This window comes from Delphinus delphis, chromosome 1 (assembly GCF_949987515.2).
Source record: "Delphinus delphis chromosome 1, mDelDel1.2, whole genome shotgun sequence".
Taxonomy (NCBI): Eukaryota; Metazoa; Chordata; class Mammalia; order Artiodactyla; family Delphinidae; genus Delphinus; species Delphinus delphis.
Genome location: NC_082683.1, coordinates 133615919 through 133631789, shown reverse-complemented (window position 1 = coordinate 133631789; position 15871 = coordinate 133615919). Strand labels below are relative to the sequence as shown.

At 37.0% G+C, this 15871-nt stretch overlaps 1 protein-coding gene across 5 annotated transcripts in view; it reads right to left on the bottom strand.

Annotated features, from left to right (window-relative positions):
- The window catches only part of RASAL2 (RAS protein activator like 2), a 387616-nt gene that overhangs the window by 179666 nt on the left and 192079 nt on the right, over nt 1-15871 (bottom strand). For all 5 annotated transcript variants that reach the window (XM_060034530.2, XM_060034515.1, XM_060034522.1 and 2 more), the window contains exon 3: nt 757-883. In XM_060034530.2, the coding sequence (XP_059890513.1) occupies nt 757-883 (127 nt within the window). The remainder of the gene's footprint in view (nt 1-756; nt 884-15871) is intronic.

Here is a 15871-nt window from a genome sequence, read left to right as displayed (position 1 = left end):
CAAAGAATAATACCACAATGCAAAACACCAGAGCAACTCCTACTTTTCAAATTCTTTCATTATTTTACTTAATCTTAATTATGTTCACTTAAAATTACCTGACTGGTCTAATTATTTAAATATCCATTGGTAAGCATGCAAAACACCAAACAGAATCATTTGGTAGGAAACAGGGAAACAGCAGCTTTGATACTGACATTAATTCCTTTAGTATATAACAACTCAAGTGGGGTTTTCTGATGTATCCCTTCTGTCACCCACTCCAACCACAGTCCTGAATATAACTTACATGGGCCATATAAAATTAGCTCAGCTAAACTAGCCTAATCTGACATTACATTATACAAGACAACACCAGGAACTGTGTGAACAGGGCACAAACCATTTAATACTAAGTTTCCAACCAAAACTGGCTCCCCAGTGAATCTCAGTGCCTCAATAAGATCACTTAATGTTCTTTTAAAATTTAAAGCCAAGCAGTAAAATCAGAAACAACATATCATCCGGCTTGCCCAGGAGTTTACAGCAACCAACTAGCACTCGGATAAATGTTCTCTCTGCAAAATAACTTTGCTGCCACTTGGTTATAAAGAATAAAACTTTCTAATGACCTCTAATTCTTGGTTAACATACTATATTTTAAAGTACTTACTTAACAGTAAATGAAGGATGTTTTGTTTTATTGTAACACTCAATAACAAGTCCATAAATTACCGGATAAAAACTAGGAATTTCTTTCCTTTTACATTAGCTTACCCAGTTTAGCGGCGCCCTCTGGTGGGTACTCAGGAAACTGACCCTCGGAAGGGACACTGACAGTTCTCCTCAGGCATCGCCCTTTGGTGGAATCTGTCTGCTGATCCTGTCCTCCCTCCACAGGTATCTAGTAAACCAAGAAAGAGATGAAACTTAATAGTGCCATAACTACCTTGTGATTGAATAACGTTTTTAGTTGATGAAGGTAGGAGTGTGTAATCATCAGCGGAAAACAGAAGAAATGTAGAAATAATGTATGCACAAAGGCTAAAGTTATTACCAACCCTTTATTCAGGAATCTTTTCTTTAAAAAGAAAACTGAAAGATCAGGAAAGGTGAGTATGCAAATTAACTTACATGAAGTATGCACAAATCACATCCAGTTGTGTACCTGCTTAGGGAGCTCAGAAAACAAAACATCCACACAAATAAGATTCCTTTACATCAGAAACTGGTTCACAAGTCCCATTCCTGCCCAATCGTAGGTAAATGGAAATAAAAGTTGACCAGAAAGACTTCACTCCAAAATTCTCTTAAAAGAAGGTTTTGTTAGATAAAAGGAGTAAAATCAACCAAATTTTCTCCAATTTTAAAAGTAAGCACTTAGAGATAGTTAATGAAATACTATACTACCTATACATGTTTTTAGTGTATAGATAGTAATTGATACATAAAATGGCATATTTTATTCCACAAGTGAGATTAGTTTTTGAAATCCTAAAGAATAGTTTTTCTGGCATAACTTTTTTTTCTGTTTGTACATGTGGAATAAGAACTATGTATGGTACAAAAGATCTCTAATTCCATTAAATATTTTACAATTTACACACTGGTTATCACTGTAGAGTAATGGGATGGCTCTAAGTTGCTTTTTTTTTTTTCTTTTCGATTTCGGTAATTCTAAAAGACCAAGTCATCTTACTTTGGGGGTAGAGGGCAAAGACTTTTCACAATGAGATTTTATTAGTAACCTTTATCAGAATCAAGAATAGTATTTGTAACATCTGAAATAGTTTGGCAAAATATGTCAAGAATTATGTTATCAAGGCAGTTGCCCGGGAATCATACCTCCTCCCCTCCCTCCAATGGAAACTAACTACCCTTATCTTAGTTTCATGCTCAATTACAAAAGGAGGAAGCTGCAAACAGAAAAACAAGAACTGGTTAGAGCCAGCTAGGCCCAAGATGGCAGAAAACCTGATCTCCAGTGGACTTGAGCCTCACTGTACGTTCACTGTAATACATTAGCATGCTAAATGACACAACCATGAGCACCATGACAGTTGACAATTGCCATGACAACGGGAAAAGTCCATACAAGGACTGAAAAGGGGTGTTGCCTCAGTTCTGGGTCCAAACCACAGCCTTGTTCTCAGATATCTTATGAATACTCCTTCTCTTTACTCAATTCTTTCCCTTTTACCTGGACCCTTCTATATATATGGTGTCTCAGCCCTAATCAGGTTGAGAAGTTGATTTGCGAACTAAATTCCCACACTCTTCCATTCTTTGGCCAGTTTCATTATTGGCTGTGTGAATCTGAGTGGAAAAAGAACCTCTCCGGCTGAGACCCCTCGGCCTAGGCTAGGACCCTGGTGCGGGTCCAGGCAACCAATTCGGTAACAATTAATCATAGTCTCTAATTCTTATGCCTCCAATACAGGCAATTTTAACAAATTTCAATAATAATGACTAGCATTAAATTCTTAGTATGTGCAAGGCTAAGGAATTTACATGTGTGACATTATGAGGAAGCCATTATTATTATCCCCTTTTTACAGATGAGGAATAATTTATCTCTCCAGATGATTACTATGGGCATATCAATTGATACAGCAAAACTGGAATAGATACGGGCTTAAATGTACATGCTTTCTGCTTTGCCTCAGTAATCCAACTCCTAAGACTGGGTGGGGTCAAGGGGATGATACCAAGGGAAGTTTTCTCTGTGCTACTGAGAATTTGAAGAGCAAAATTCTAATGTCTCCATAAGGACTGAAAATTCTCATACTCTTTCCTCATTTCCTCATTACCATAACTACTGTTACTGCTTGCACACTGAGAAACCAAATGGCGGAATTAAGAAACGTAAAATTCTAAAAAATAAGGGAATATCAAATAATAGCATCAGTAAAGCTAATAAGTCTTCTAAAAGTTCTCTGTAATATAAAACTTTAAGAACAGTAATCTAAGTCATCCACCCCTTTCAGGATGGAAATGATCTCTACATAAATAATTAAAAGAGTAGCACCAAGAGGTTAAATAACTCCCTCCTAGTAAGAAAGGTAAAAATGTATCCTCTACCTGCCTTAGGAAAGAAGGGAGGTAAATTTGGAAAAAAAAAAAAAAGTAGTCTGGATCTTTGAACAAACAATGAACATAAATAAACATAACTATTTTTGTAATAGTTCCCCCAAAATTCCTATTCCTGAAATAATGAAGGCCTAAGCCATAGAGAAAAGAGGAGCTATTTTTGACATTTTAGGAGGGAATGAGCTACAATCTCATCTGTGGAAATTTATAAAGGCCATATCCAGGAAAAATAAAGAAATGGTTTCTATTATCGTTATACTTTGTCTCTATCATATCTAAGAAGAGAATAAATAAAATATATCAAACTTCTTATTCGGGCCTAAACTTCACTCACAATTATATTCTCAAAGTTTCAATGTAGACTCTTCATTTCCCACTGTTGAAACTTAAAATATGATGAACAGTTTTATTCACAGTATCACTCTTAAAGTTGAGGGCATTTTATCTCTGACTCAGAATATAAGGGAGAATAGTATTTACTTTTATTCTAAACGTGTGTTTCTTAAGAATCATTTGCTTTTACACCACCACTGACTGTTTCTTACATAAATAATTCTTTTAAAGACACTGACCTGTTTCTTAAAAGTTAGTATAATATTTCAAGTATCTTCAAATGAACTAAGCTGGAGTTTACAAATCTTAGTATACAGCCAAAGAAAATCAGTTTTAAAAAGACTATTTTAGAAAAATGATTCTGTCCATTCTGCTTGTCCTAATTTAGTTTACTACTTCACATTCACTTGTTTACACTAAATTAGTCTAAAAATTGTATATCTTTCAGGTTCGGTAATGAGAGAAATTTTTCTTTTTCTTTTTTTTTCTTAAACCTTTTTGCCTTGTATGATACTTCTTCTGAGCCTTCTTTTTCTTCAGGGAGAATGGTGACCATCACTGTCTTTGGCTGCCTATTGTCCAATGCCTGAAAATAGCTGGTATATATAATTTTTTTTGAATTTTTGCATTTTATTTTTTTATACAGCAGTTTCTTATTAGTTATCCATGTTATACATATTAATGTATATATGTCAATCCCAATCTCCCAATTCATCACACCACCACCAACCCCCTGCCACTTTCCCCTCCTGGTGTCCATACGCTTGTTCTCTACATCTGTGTCTCTACTTCTGCCCTGCAAACCAGTTCATCTGTATGACTTTTCTAGCTTCTACATATATGCATTAATATACAATATTTGTTTTTCTCTTTCTAACTTACTTCACTCTGTATAACAGTCTCTAGATCCATCCATGTCTCTACAAATGACCCAACATCGTTCCTTTTTAAGGCTGAGTAATATTCCATTGTATATATGTACCACATCTTCTTTATCCATTCGTCTGTCGATAGGCATTTAGGTTGCTTCCATGAACTGGCTATTGTAAATAGTGCTGCAATGAACATTGGGTTGCATGTGTCTTTTTGAATTATGCTTTTCTCTGGATATATGCCCAGTAGGGGGATTGCTGGGTCATATGCTAATTCTATTTTTAGTCTTTTAAGGAACCTCTGTACTGTTCTCCATAGTAGCTGTATCAATTTACATTCCCACCAACAGTGCAAGAGGGTTCCCTTTTCTCCACACCCTCTCCAGCCTTTGTTGATTGTAGATTTTCTGATGATGCCCATTCTAACTGGTGTGAGGTGATACCTCATTGTAGTTTTGATTTGCATTTCTCTAATAATTAGTGATGTTGAGCAGCTTTTCATGTGCTTCTTGGCCATCTGTATGTCTTCTTTGGGGAAATGTCTATTTACGTCTTCTGCCCATTTTTGGAGTGGGTTGTTTGTTTTTTTAATATTGAGCTGCATGAGCTGTTTATATGTTTTGGAGATTCATCCTTTGTCCGCTGATTTGTTTGCAAATATTTTCTCCCATTCTGAGGGTTGTCTTTTCGTCTTGTTTGTAGTTTCCTTTGCTTTGCAAAAGCTTTGAAGTTTCATTAGGTCCCATTTGTTTATTTTTGTTTTTATTTCCATTACTCTAGGAGGTGGATCAAAAAAGATCTTGCTGTGATTTATGTCAAAGAGTGTTCTTCCTATGTTTTCCTCTAAGAGTTTTATAGTGTCCACTGTTACATTTAGGTCTGTAACCCATTCTGAGTTTATTTTTGTGTATGGTGTGAGGGAGTGTTCTAATTTCATTCTTTTACATGTAGCTGTTCAGTTTTCCCAGCACCACTTACTGAAGAGGTTGTCTTTTCTCCATTGTATATCCTTGCCTCCTTTGTCATAGATTAGTTGACCATAGGTGCATTGGGTTATCTCTGGGCTTTTTATCCTGTTCCATTGATCTGTATTTCTGTTTTTGTGCTAGTACCATATTGTCTTGATTACTGTAGCTTTGTAGTATAGTCTGAAGTCAGGGAGTCTGATTCCTCCAGCTCCGTTTTTTTCCCTCAAGACTGTTTTGGCTATTCAGGGTCTTCCGTGTCTCCATACAAATTTTAAGATTTTTTGTTCTAGTTCTGTAAAAAATGCCATTGGTAATTTGATTGCATTGAATCTGTAGATTGCTTTGGGTAGTATAGTCATTTTCACAATACTGATTCTTCCAATCCAAGAACATGGTATATCTCTCCATCTGTTTGTAACATCTTTAATTTCTTTCATTAGTGTCTTATAGTTTTCTGCTTACAGGTCTTTTGTATCCCTAGATAGGTTTATTCCAGGGATTTTCTTCTTTTGGTTGCAGTGGTAAACGGGAGTCTTTCCTTAATTTCATTTTCAGATTTTTCATCATTAGTGTATAGGAATGCAAGAGATTTCTGTGCATTAATTTTGTATCCTTCAACTTTACCAAATTCATTGATTAGCTCTAGTAGTTTTCTGGTAGCATCTTTAGGATTCTCTATGTATAGTATCATGTCATCTGCAAACAGTGACAGTTTTACTTCTTCTTTTCCAATTTGTATTCCTTTTATTTCTTTTTCTTCTCTGATTGCCATGGCTAGGACTTCCAAAACTATGTTGAATAACAGTGGCGAAAGTGGACATCCTTCTCTTGTTCCTGATCTTAGAGCAAATGCTTTCAGTTTTTCACCATCGAGAATGATGTTTGCTGTGGGTTTGTTGTATATGGCCTTTGTTATGTTGAGGTAGGTTGCCTTTATGCCCACTTTCTGGAGAGTTTTTATCACAAATGGGTGTTGAATTCTGTCAAAAGCTTTTTCTGCATCTATTGAGATGATCAAATGGTTTTTATTCTTCAATTTGTTAATATGGTGTATCACATTGATTGATTTGCATATATTGAAGAATCCCTGCATTCCTGGGGTAAATCTCACTTGATCATGGTATATGATCCTTTTAATGTGTTGTTGGATTCTGTTTGCTAGTATTAGTTGAGGATTTTTGCATCTATATTCATCAGTGATATTGGTCTATAATTTTCTTTCTCTGTAGTCTCTTTGTCTGGTTTTGGTATCAGGGGGTTGGTGGCCTCATAGAATGAGTTTGGGAGTGTTCCTTCCTCTGCTTTATTTTGGCAGAGTTTGGGAAGGACAAGTGTTAGCTCTTCTCTAAAAGTTTGTTGGAATTCACCTGTGAAGCCATCTGGTCCTGGGCTTTTGTCTGTTGGAAGATTTTTAATCACAGTTTCAATTTCATTACTTGTGATTGGTCTACTCATATCTTCTATTTCTTCCTGGCTCAGTCTTGGAAGGTTATACCTTTGTAAGAATTTGTCCATTTCTTCCAGGTTGTCCATTTTACTGCATAGAGTTGCTTGTAGTAGTCTCTTGGGATGATTTGTATTTCTACAGTGTCTGTTGCAACATCTCCTTTTTCGTTTCTAATTTTATTGATTTGCACCCTCTCCCTCTTTTTCTTGATGAGACTGGCTAATGGTTCATCAATTTTGCTCATCTTCTCAAAGAACCAGCTTTTAGCTTTATTGATCTTTGCTATTATTTTGTTTCGATTTCATTTATTTCTGATCTTTATGATTTCTTTCCTTCTACTAACTTTGGGTTTTGTTTGTTCTTCTTCTCTAGTTCCTTTAGGTGTAAGGTTACATTGTTTATTTGAGATTTTTCCTGTTTCTTGAGGTAGGCTTGTATTGTTATAAACTTCCCTCTTAGAACTGCTTTTGCTGCATCCCATAGGTTTTGGATCGTGGTGTTTTTGTTATAATTTGTCTCTAGGTATTTTCTGATTTCCTCTTTTATTTCTTCAGTGATATCTTGGTTATTTAGTAACGTATTGTTTAGTCTCCATGTGTTTGTGTTCTTTTCCCTGTAACTGATTTCTAATCTCACAGCGTTGTGGTCAGAAAAGATGCTTTATATAATTTCAATTTTCTTCAATTTACTGAGGCTTGATTTGTGACCCAAGATGTGATCTATCCTGGAGAATGTTCCGTGCGCACTTGAGAAGAAAGTGTAATCTGCTGTTTTTGTTTCCTTATTAATTTTCCATTTGGATGATCTGTCCATTGGTGTAAGTGAGGTGTTAAAGTCTCCCACTATTATTGTGCTGCTGTTGATTTCCTCTTTTAAAGCTGTTAGCAGTTGCCTTATGTATTGAGGTGCCCCTATGTTGGGTGCATATATATTTATAATCGTTATATCTTCTTCTTGAATTGATCCCTTGATCATTATGTAGTGTCCTTCCTTGTCTCTTGTAACATTCTTTATTTTAAAGTCTATTTTATCTTATATGAGTATTGCTACTCCAGCTTTCTTTTGATTTCCATTTGCATGGACTACATTTTTCCATCCCTTCACTTTCAGTCTGTATGTGTCCCTAGGTCTGACATGGGTCTCTTGTAGACAGCATATATATGGGTGTTGTTTTTGTATCCATTCAGCAAGCCTGTGTCTTTTGGTTGGAGGATTTAATCCATTCACATTTAAGGTAACTATCGATATGTATGTTCCTATGACCATTTTCTTAATTGTTATGTGTTTGTTTTTGTAGGTCCTTTCCTCCTCTTGTGTTTCCCACTTAGAGAAATTCCTTTAGCATTTGTTGTAGAGCTGGTTTGGTGGTGCTGAATTCTATTGGCTTTTGCTTGTCTGTAAATCTTTTGATTTCTCCATTGAATCTGAATGAGATCCTTGCCAGGTAGAGTAATCTTGGTTGTAGGTTCTTCCCTTTCATCACTTTAAATATGTCATGCCACTCCCTTCTGGCTTGTAGAGTTTCTGCTGAGAAATCAGCTGTTAACCTTATAGCAGTTCCCTTGTATGTTATTTGTCGTTTTTCCCTTGCTGCTTTCAATAATTTTTCTTTGTCTTTAATTTTTACCAGTTGATTACTATGTGTCTTGGCATGTTTCTCCTTGGGTTTATCCTGTATGGGACTCGCTGAGCTTCCTGGACTTGGGTGGCTATTTCCTTTCCCATGTTAGGGACGTTTTCACCTATAATCTTTTCAAATATTTTCTCTGGTCCTTTCTCTCACTCTTCTCCTTCTGGGACCCCTATAATGCGAATGTTGTTGTGTTTAATGTTGTTCCAGAGGTCTCTTAGGCTGTCTTCATTTCTTTTCATTCTTTTCTCTTTATTCTGTTCCGCAACAGTGAATTCCACCATTCTGTCTTCCAGGTCACTTATCCGTTCTTCTGCCTCCATTATTCTGCTATTGATTCCTTGTAGTGTAGTTTTCATTTCAGTTATTGTATTGCTCGTCTCTGTTTGTTTGTTCTTTAATTCTTCTAGGTCCTTGTTAAACATTTCTTGCATCTTCTCAATCTTTGCCTCCATTCTTTTTCTGAGGTCCTGGATCATCTTCATTATCTTTATTCTGAATTCTTTTTCTGGAAGGTTGCCTATCTCCACTTCATTTAGTTGTTTTTCTGAGGTTTTATCTTTTTCCTTCATCTGGTACATAGCCCTCTGCCTTTTCATCTTGTCTATCTTTCTGTGAATGTGGTTTTTGTTCCACAGGCTGCAGGATTGTAGTTCTTCTTGCTTTTGCTGTCTGCCCTCTGGTGGATTAGGCTATATAAGAGGCTTGTGCAAGTTTCATGATGGGAGAGAGTGGTGATGGGCAGAGCTCAGTAAAACTTTAATCTGCTTGTCTGCTGATGCGTGGGGCTGGGTTCCCTCCTTGTTGGTTGTTTGGCCTGAGGCGACCCAGCACTGGAGCCTACCTGGCTTTTTGGTGAGGCTAATGGCATACTCTGGGAGGGCTCACACCAAGGAGTACTTCCCAGAACTGCTGCCAGTTTCCTTGTCCTCACGGTGAGACACAGCCACCCCCCGCCTCTGTAGAAGACCCTCCACCACTAGCAGGTAGGCCTTGTTCAGTCTCCTGTGGGGTCACTGCTCCTTCCCCTGCGTCCCAATACGCACATCACTTTGTGTGTGCCCTCCAAGAGTGGAGTCTCTGTTTCTCCCAGTCCTGTCAAAGTCCTGCAATCAAATCCCACTAGCTTTCAAAGTCTGATTCTCTAGGAATTCCTCCTCCCATTGCCGGATCCCCAAGTTGGGAAGCCTGACGTGGGGCTCAGAACCTTCACTCCAGTGGGTGGACTTCTGTGGTACAAGTGTTCTCCAGTTTGTGAGTCACCCACCCAGCAGTTATGGGATTTGATTTTATTGTGATTGCGCCCCTGCTACCGTCTCACTGTGGCTTTTCCTTTGTCTTTGGATGTGGGGTATCTTTTTTAGTGAGTTCCGGTGTCTTCTTGGCGATGATTGTTCAGCAATTAGTTGTGATTCTGGTGCTCTTGCAAGAGGGAGTGAGCGTATGTCCTTCTACTCCACCATCTTGAACCAATCTCTGGCTGCTATATATATATTTTTGGTCTAGTCTTATTTTGTTTGCAATGGGAGGGCTAGTCTTGTACCAGTTACTCCATCACAGCTGGTGTCAGAAGCCTCTTATTCTCTCTTATCCAAACTACTAATACAGTCTCTTCATTGGTGATATTCTGCCCCTTAAATCTATCCTTTATATAGTTTCCAGAATATTTCTAAAATGCAATTATAATCATTTACGGTACACCTCCGTGAGATTCCTCCAATAACAGATCTCTCTCTTGCACTTTACTTATACATGGAATCATAATTAATCATAATTATTCATTTGTGCAAATAATTCCACATAAGTTAACAGCTTAACTTACCAGTCATTCTGAGACTTAAAGGCCTTCAGTTGCTCTCCTTTGCAGTGTTTTTCAAAGAAGTGATGGTATGTTTGTGTGTGCATGTGACAAGGGACCTATCTCTCTGCTTCAACCAGAGCATAATTCTGAGTTTATCTGTTGTACAGGGCTTCTGCATGAGCTTTTCTACAAAAGGCGTTGTTCTGCTAAAAGAGTTTTAAAACTAATATCTTACAGAGCAAGTGCAAGTTCCCTGATATAGTATACCAGGTTTTCCACAATCTGGCCACTGTGTAAGTAACCAGCTTTAGACTTTACATAGTAGGAACAACAAATTGCTTGCATTTCCCTAACATATTCCTCATGTTGTAGTTCAGTGCCTTTGCTTAGTTTGTTCTCTCAGACTGAAATATTTTCCCTCACTTTCTTTTCTATTCTATACCTGCAAGGTAAACTCCTAACCATCCTAAGGCTTAGGACAGGCATTGCTTCTTCCAGGAATCTTCCTTTCTATCAGTTCCCTAAGGGAGGTTAAGGTACACCTTCCTGAGGTTCCTCCAATAACAAATCTTTCTCTGGCACTATACTTATACATGGATTCATAATTATTCATTTGTGCAACTAATTCCACATAAGTTAACAGCTTAACTTACCAGTCAATCTCCAAACCTTAAAATAGCTCCAACTCACAAATGAATAAATGAATATTTGATAGGTAGAGATGGGGGCCATTTTAGGCAAAGGAAATAACATAACATCAGCCAAGAAGTTGGTACGCATACTATTTTTTTACTGTATTTGGAACCAGGAGTAGGCCAATTTAGCTAGAGCCTCTTAAGGGGGAGAAGTGGGAGAACACCAAAATATATTATAACCACATGGGAAGGCTTTAATACCAGGCCATGAATAATTCAGGAAGCACTGGGAAACAATTCAAGTTTTTAGATCAGAGGAATAGTAGTCTTGTAATTGGTCTGTCTCCTGCCTACCTTTCCCTCTTCCAATACATCTTACAGATTAATATTCATAACACATAATTTTGATCCCCTTCCTTTCTTAAGCTTCCTTTGGTAATTGCCCATTGTCAATAGCATCTTAATGACAGAGACTACAGTGCTTTAGAATAAATGGATTTCTTTCTTTTATTCTATCCAGTTTACTTGTGCTATTTATCAAATTCCATTTTAAAATTATTTTTCCTATTCCCACAACTAAATTTGGTACTGGGGAGAGGGGAAAGAACTGTGTCTTATTCTTTGTAACTCCTATCAGTGAATTCACATACAGGGGCACATTATGTATCTGCTGAATAACCTGAAAGTAGTTCTGAATGAAATATGTCATGGGTAGTTTACCCCAGGATAAATAACAATTGATTTTAGCTGTTTGCACAAAGCCTAACTGCTATTTTCATCAATATATCTGAGTGTAAATACTGTTTTCTAAAATCATGAAAAATATTTTAAAATATTTTGAAATTGCATTATTACTACCTTGCTGCCTTTACACTAGCATCAAGCTTTTAAAATTCCAAATACAGAAAGTAGAGTCTGACTGAAGAAAAAAGGAGCCACTTTTACCATTCTTAATGCCTTGTTATTGCCAAAAGAAAGGAACTCACAAATTCAGCTTTCTTTTATATTTTTATACTGGCTGCACACTGGGGAGTTCATGATTATCTTCTCTACCATTTCCCTCAACTCCTTAATCTCTAGTTTACTTGGTCTTATCTCTTGCAAGCAAAATGGAATTCAAATGGCCTCCTACGTCCTCTTTGAACGGGTTGGTGCCAAGCCAGCTGGGGCCTATCCTGGCATCCGGACAGGGAAGTAAATTCATAACACATAAGCAATGTCTATTTGGCACAATTTGCATGAAGCAATTTACTGAATCAGTGAATCATTTCTCAAGGTGATACTCCTGGCACCTCTTTCAGCATTCTGCCCAGATCTACTCTTCTGTTACATTCCCATTTTGGTAATTAGTATACTTAACACTCTTCCCATGTACATTGCCCAAGCAACCTTTTTCCCATTTCTGACAGGAAACATGCAGAGTTAAGGGAGAGCATTAAAAGATCCCACACAGTGAATACATGAGTGATACTAGACTAATATAATCCTCCCACATTCCAACACTGCCTGCCTAAGGATTCAGTTTAAACCCTTACAGAACCCTCTTAATTGATCTTATTAATACAGCAATAAACACCCCTGTGATTCGCTGATTAAGGTTTAAAACAGCTTTTTAAGATAATTTTAGCAGGAAATTCCTTAAACTCCTTGTTTCAAGGAATTCTAAGTTGTTCAATGCAAAACTCCAAAGATAAGAGTTATATTCTTCATGATAGTGTGGGTGGAAGGTAAAAAGAGTGACAGCATATTCTGGTCCTTCCACAAAAAAAAAAAAAAAAAAAAAGTATTTCTAAACTTTTCCTATCATAAAATTAACAGAATATTAAATAAAATTCAAGTAGCAGGTGTAACAATGCCTTAACATTTTCTTATCCTAGAGATTTAATCCAGTTTCTCCAACTTATAGTGGTAGAACATACCCGTCTCAGGGCATTAAACTGTTTGCGTAAACTTGTCATCCCTTACCTGGTCTATTGCAATAACGGAACTCATCTACTTCCTTCCAATCCCTTTCACTCAATTTTCCACGTGATCAACAGAGTTACTTTTCTAAGAAGCAAATGTGATGATGTCATTGCCCTGTTAAATACCTTTCCATGGTCCAAATCATTTCTAGAATAAAGTCCAAATTCCTTAGCATGGCCTTCAAGGCACTTTATTATTCGGCTCTTGCCAGCTATCATTTTTCCTCTTGCAAATTATATTCCAAGAATTCTGAACATTTTGCAGTTTGCCAAAGAGATATAAGATGTTTCTTGACTTTGTATCTTTATATATACGTGGAATATCCTTCCCTTCTTTTCCTCCAAGTGAGCTTCTATTTGTCCCTAAAGACATGGCTTAATCACAAATTTATCTGTAGATACTTTTATGGCATTCTTTACTTTAAACAATAACCCACCCCAGGCAATATCTTAGTTAATCTTTCCCTTGTGGTAATGTAATAATCTTTTTAAAAAAATTGTATTGAGGTTAAATTCACGTAACATAAAATTAACCACTGTAAAGTGAATACTTCAGTGACATTTAGTACATTCATGATGTTGTGCAACCACCACCTCTGTATCTAGTTCTAAACAGTTTTAACTTTTAATTTACCTCAGTGTGTTCCCAACAAACTGCATCTTTGCAACCACAATACTTTACACATAACGGATGCTCAATAAATAAAGATGGAATTTCATATTCAACAATTGAAAAGCATCTTATGGATTATTTTTCCCCTCTTTTATTATCCAGTCTTAGAAAAAATATGTAATTACACCTCTTGTTGTGGGAAGACTTATCACATAAAAAAGAAAAGATAGAAGGTTCGTCTCCTCTCAAACTTAAATTAAAAAAATGGATATTCAGGAATCAAAGTTTATAATTTGGCTTTTTCAAAATTTATTCAACAAATATTTGTTAGAATTTACTTATGTGTCAGGAACTGTTCTAAGCACTGAGGGATATAGCACTGAAAAAAACAGATAAAATCCTCCCTGTCCTAAAAGCTTATATAAGAGAAAAGAGACAATAAACATAATAAATAAATTATATAGCATTTTAGAAGGTGGTAAATGCTATAGGGGAAAAAAAAATACAGCCAGGTAATTAGATTGGAAGTTCTGAATGGAGATACAGGGAGGGGTTGCAATTTTGAATAAGTTGGTCAGAGTAGGGCTTATTGAGCAGGTGATATGCAACCAAAGAGTTGAAGGAGGTGAGAAAGTGAGTCCTGCAAATATCTGAGGGAAAAGCCAAGGCTAAGGTCTTGAGGCAAGAACATGCCTGATGTGCTTAAAACAGTGACAAAGCCATATCCAAGTAGAGGTGTATAATGGACAGATGGATATATGAGTCTAGAGAAGAGAGATGTGTAGGCTTAAGATAAAAAATTAAGATCATCAGCTTTAGAGGGTATTTGAAGTCATAAGATTGGATGAGATTCCTAAAGAAGTGAGGTCCACGGACTGAACTCTGTAGCACTCCCCTGTTGAGATTTGGAGAGTAGAAGAGAAATCTGCAAAGATGACTCAGAAGGAACTGCCAGAGAGACAGGAAGAAAACTAAGACAGCACAGTGTCATGGACGCCAAGTGAAGAAAGTGGTTCTAGAGGAGGAATGAGTGATCAACTGCATTAAATTCCACTAACAGATTAAGTAAGACAAGAAGTGAGAACTGACCACTGAATTTAGCAATGTGGAGGTCACCAGTGAGCTTAACAAGAGCAATTTTCACAAGGTGATATAGGTCAGAGTACGAATGAAGTAGGTTTAAGAGAGAATGAGAGGAGAAGAATTAGAGACAGTGAGTTTAGAAGTTTCCAGAATTTTTGCTGGTAAGGGAAGCAAAGAAAGGGGTAGTAACTGGTGGTAGACGTGAGATTAATGCAGGCTCATTTTTTCTTTTAAGATGGGAGAAATAATAGCATGCTGATGGGAACGATCTAGTAGAGAGCAGAGAGCTGAAGATGTAAAAGAGGTAAGGGAGAACTGCGATTGATACATCCTTGAATAGGCAAGAATGGGCACAAGGGGAGGGGCTGACAGTTGGACTGTAGGCAATCAAACCACAGTGAAAAGAGGGAAATCAGAGTATAAGGAAATAGTTGCTGGTGGATGGGTAGACATGGTAAAAGAGTTCTCTTTTGAGTGGCTGAATTTTCTCAGTGAAATAATTAAGCAGCAAAGTAATCAGCTATAAGTGAGGGTAATAGACAAGGAATTATAATGGAAGAGGAAGCATGAAAAAATCATCTTAGAAATCATCCTGGATTGTGCTACTCCAAGGTCCTGTGCTGTTCTGCAAACTGTTAATGGTCCACAATAAACAATTTAGCAACACAGAAATTGAGAATTGTGCCTGGTGTGATCAGTGGATTCATCTCATTGTACAGCACACTCTCCATGAACATGTACAATTTTTGTAATTCTATTCCTTATTTTCCTATGTATGATTATTATTGAACTGTAATTTCATTTTTGTTCAATCTAATAAAAAATTTGGACTTAGATTTTTGTCTTTTTAAAACTTCATTTTTCTTCACAATTCATATTATTGTATTTTATTGTTCATGATGAGGTAGGGAAAAACTTGGTCCTTTACCACGCATAGACTGAGAAGCACTAGTCCAGTAGAGTTGGAAAGCAACTGGACTAGGAAATGTTTTGTGATTGCCAAGCAGCATTAGAGGCTCACATGAGATTTGTAAACATTAGTTTAAAGACTGTCAGCAGGGTGGAGTGATTTTCTCCAGACACATTATGCTGCATGGAAGCAGGGCAGGATAGATGAGGAGCAGGATTTAACTGACCTATCACATTGCCAAGCGAGTATGATGATGCAAAAAAGGGCAAGGAAATAGTATGCAAAGATGAAAATGACTGACCATGGAATTCAAGCTGGGAGAAGAGGGAAGAGAGGGTATCAGAGGTATGAGGGGCAGAAAAGGTGACAAGATCAATGGCCCATAGGTCCCAAAGGATTGAAAAATTGTTGGAAAAAGGGATGAGCTAGAAAGATATGAGGTCAGACAGTAAGATGCACACAATTGAGAATATTGAGAAGTTGTAGCAATGAGGCAGGGTAGAAGAAGAGATTCTTGGAGGAGAGGAGTTCAAGGAACTTAGAGTC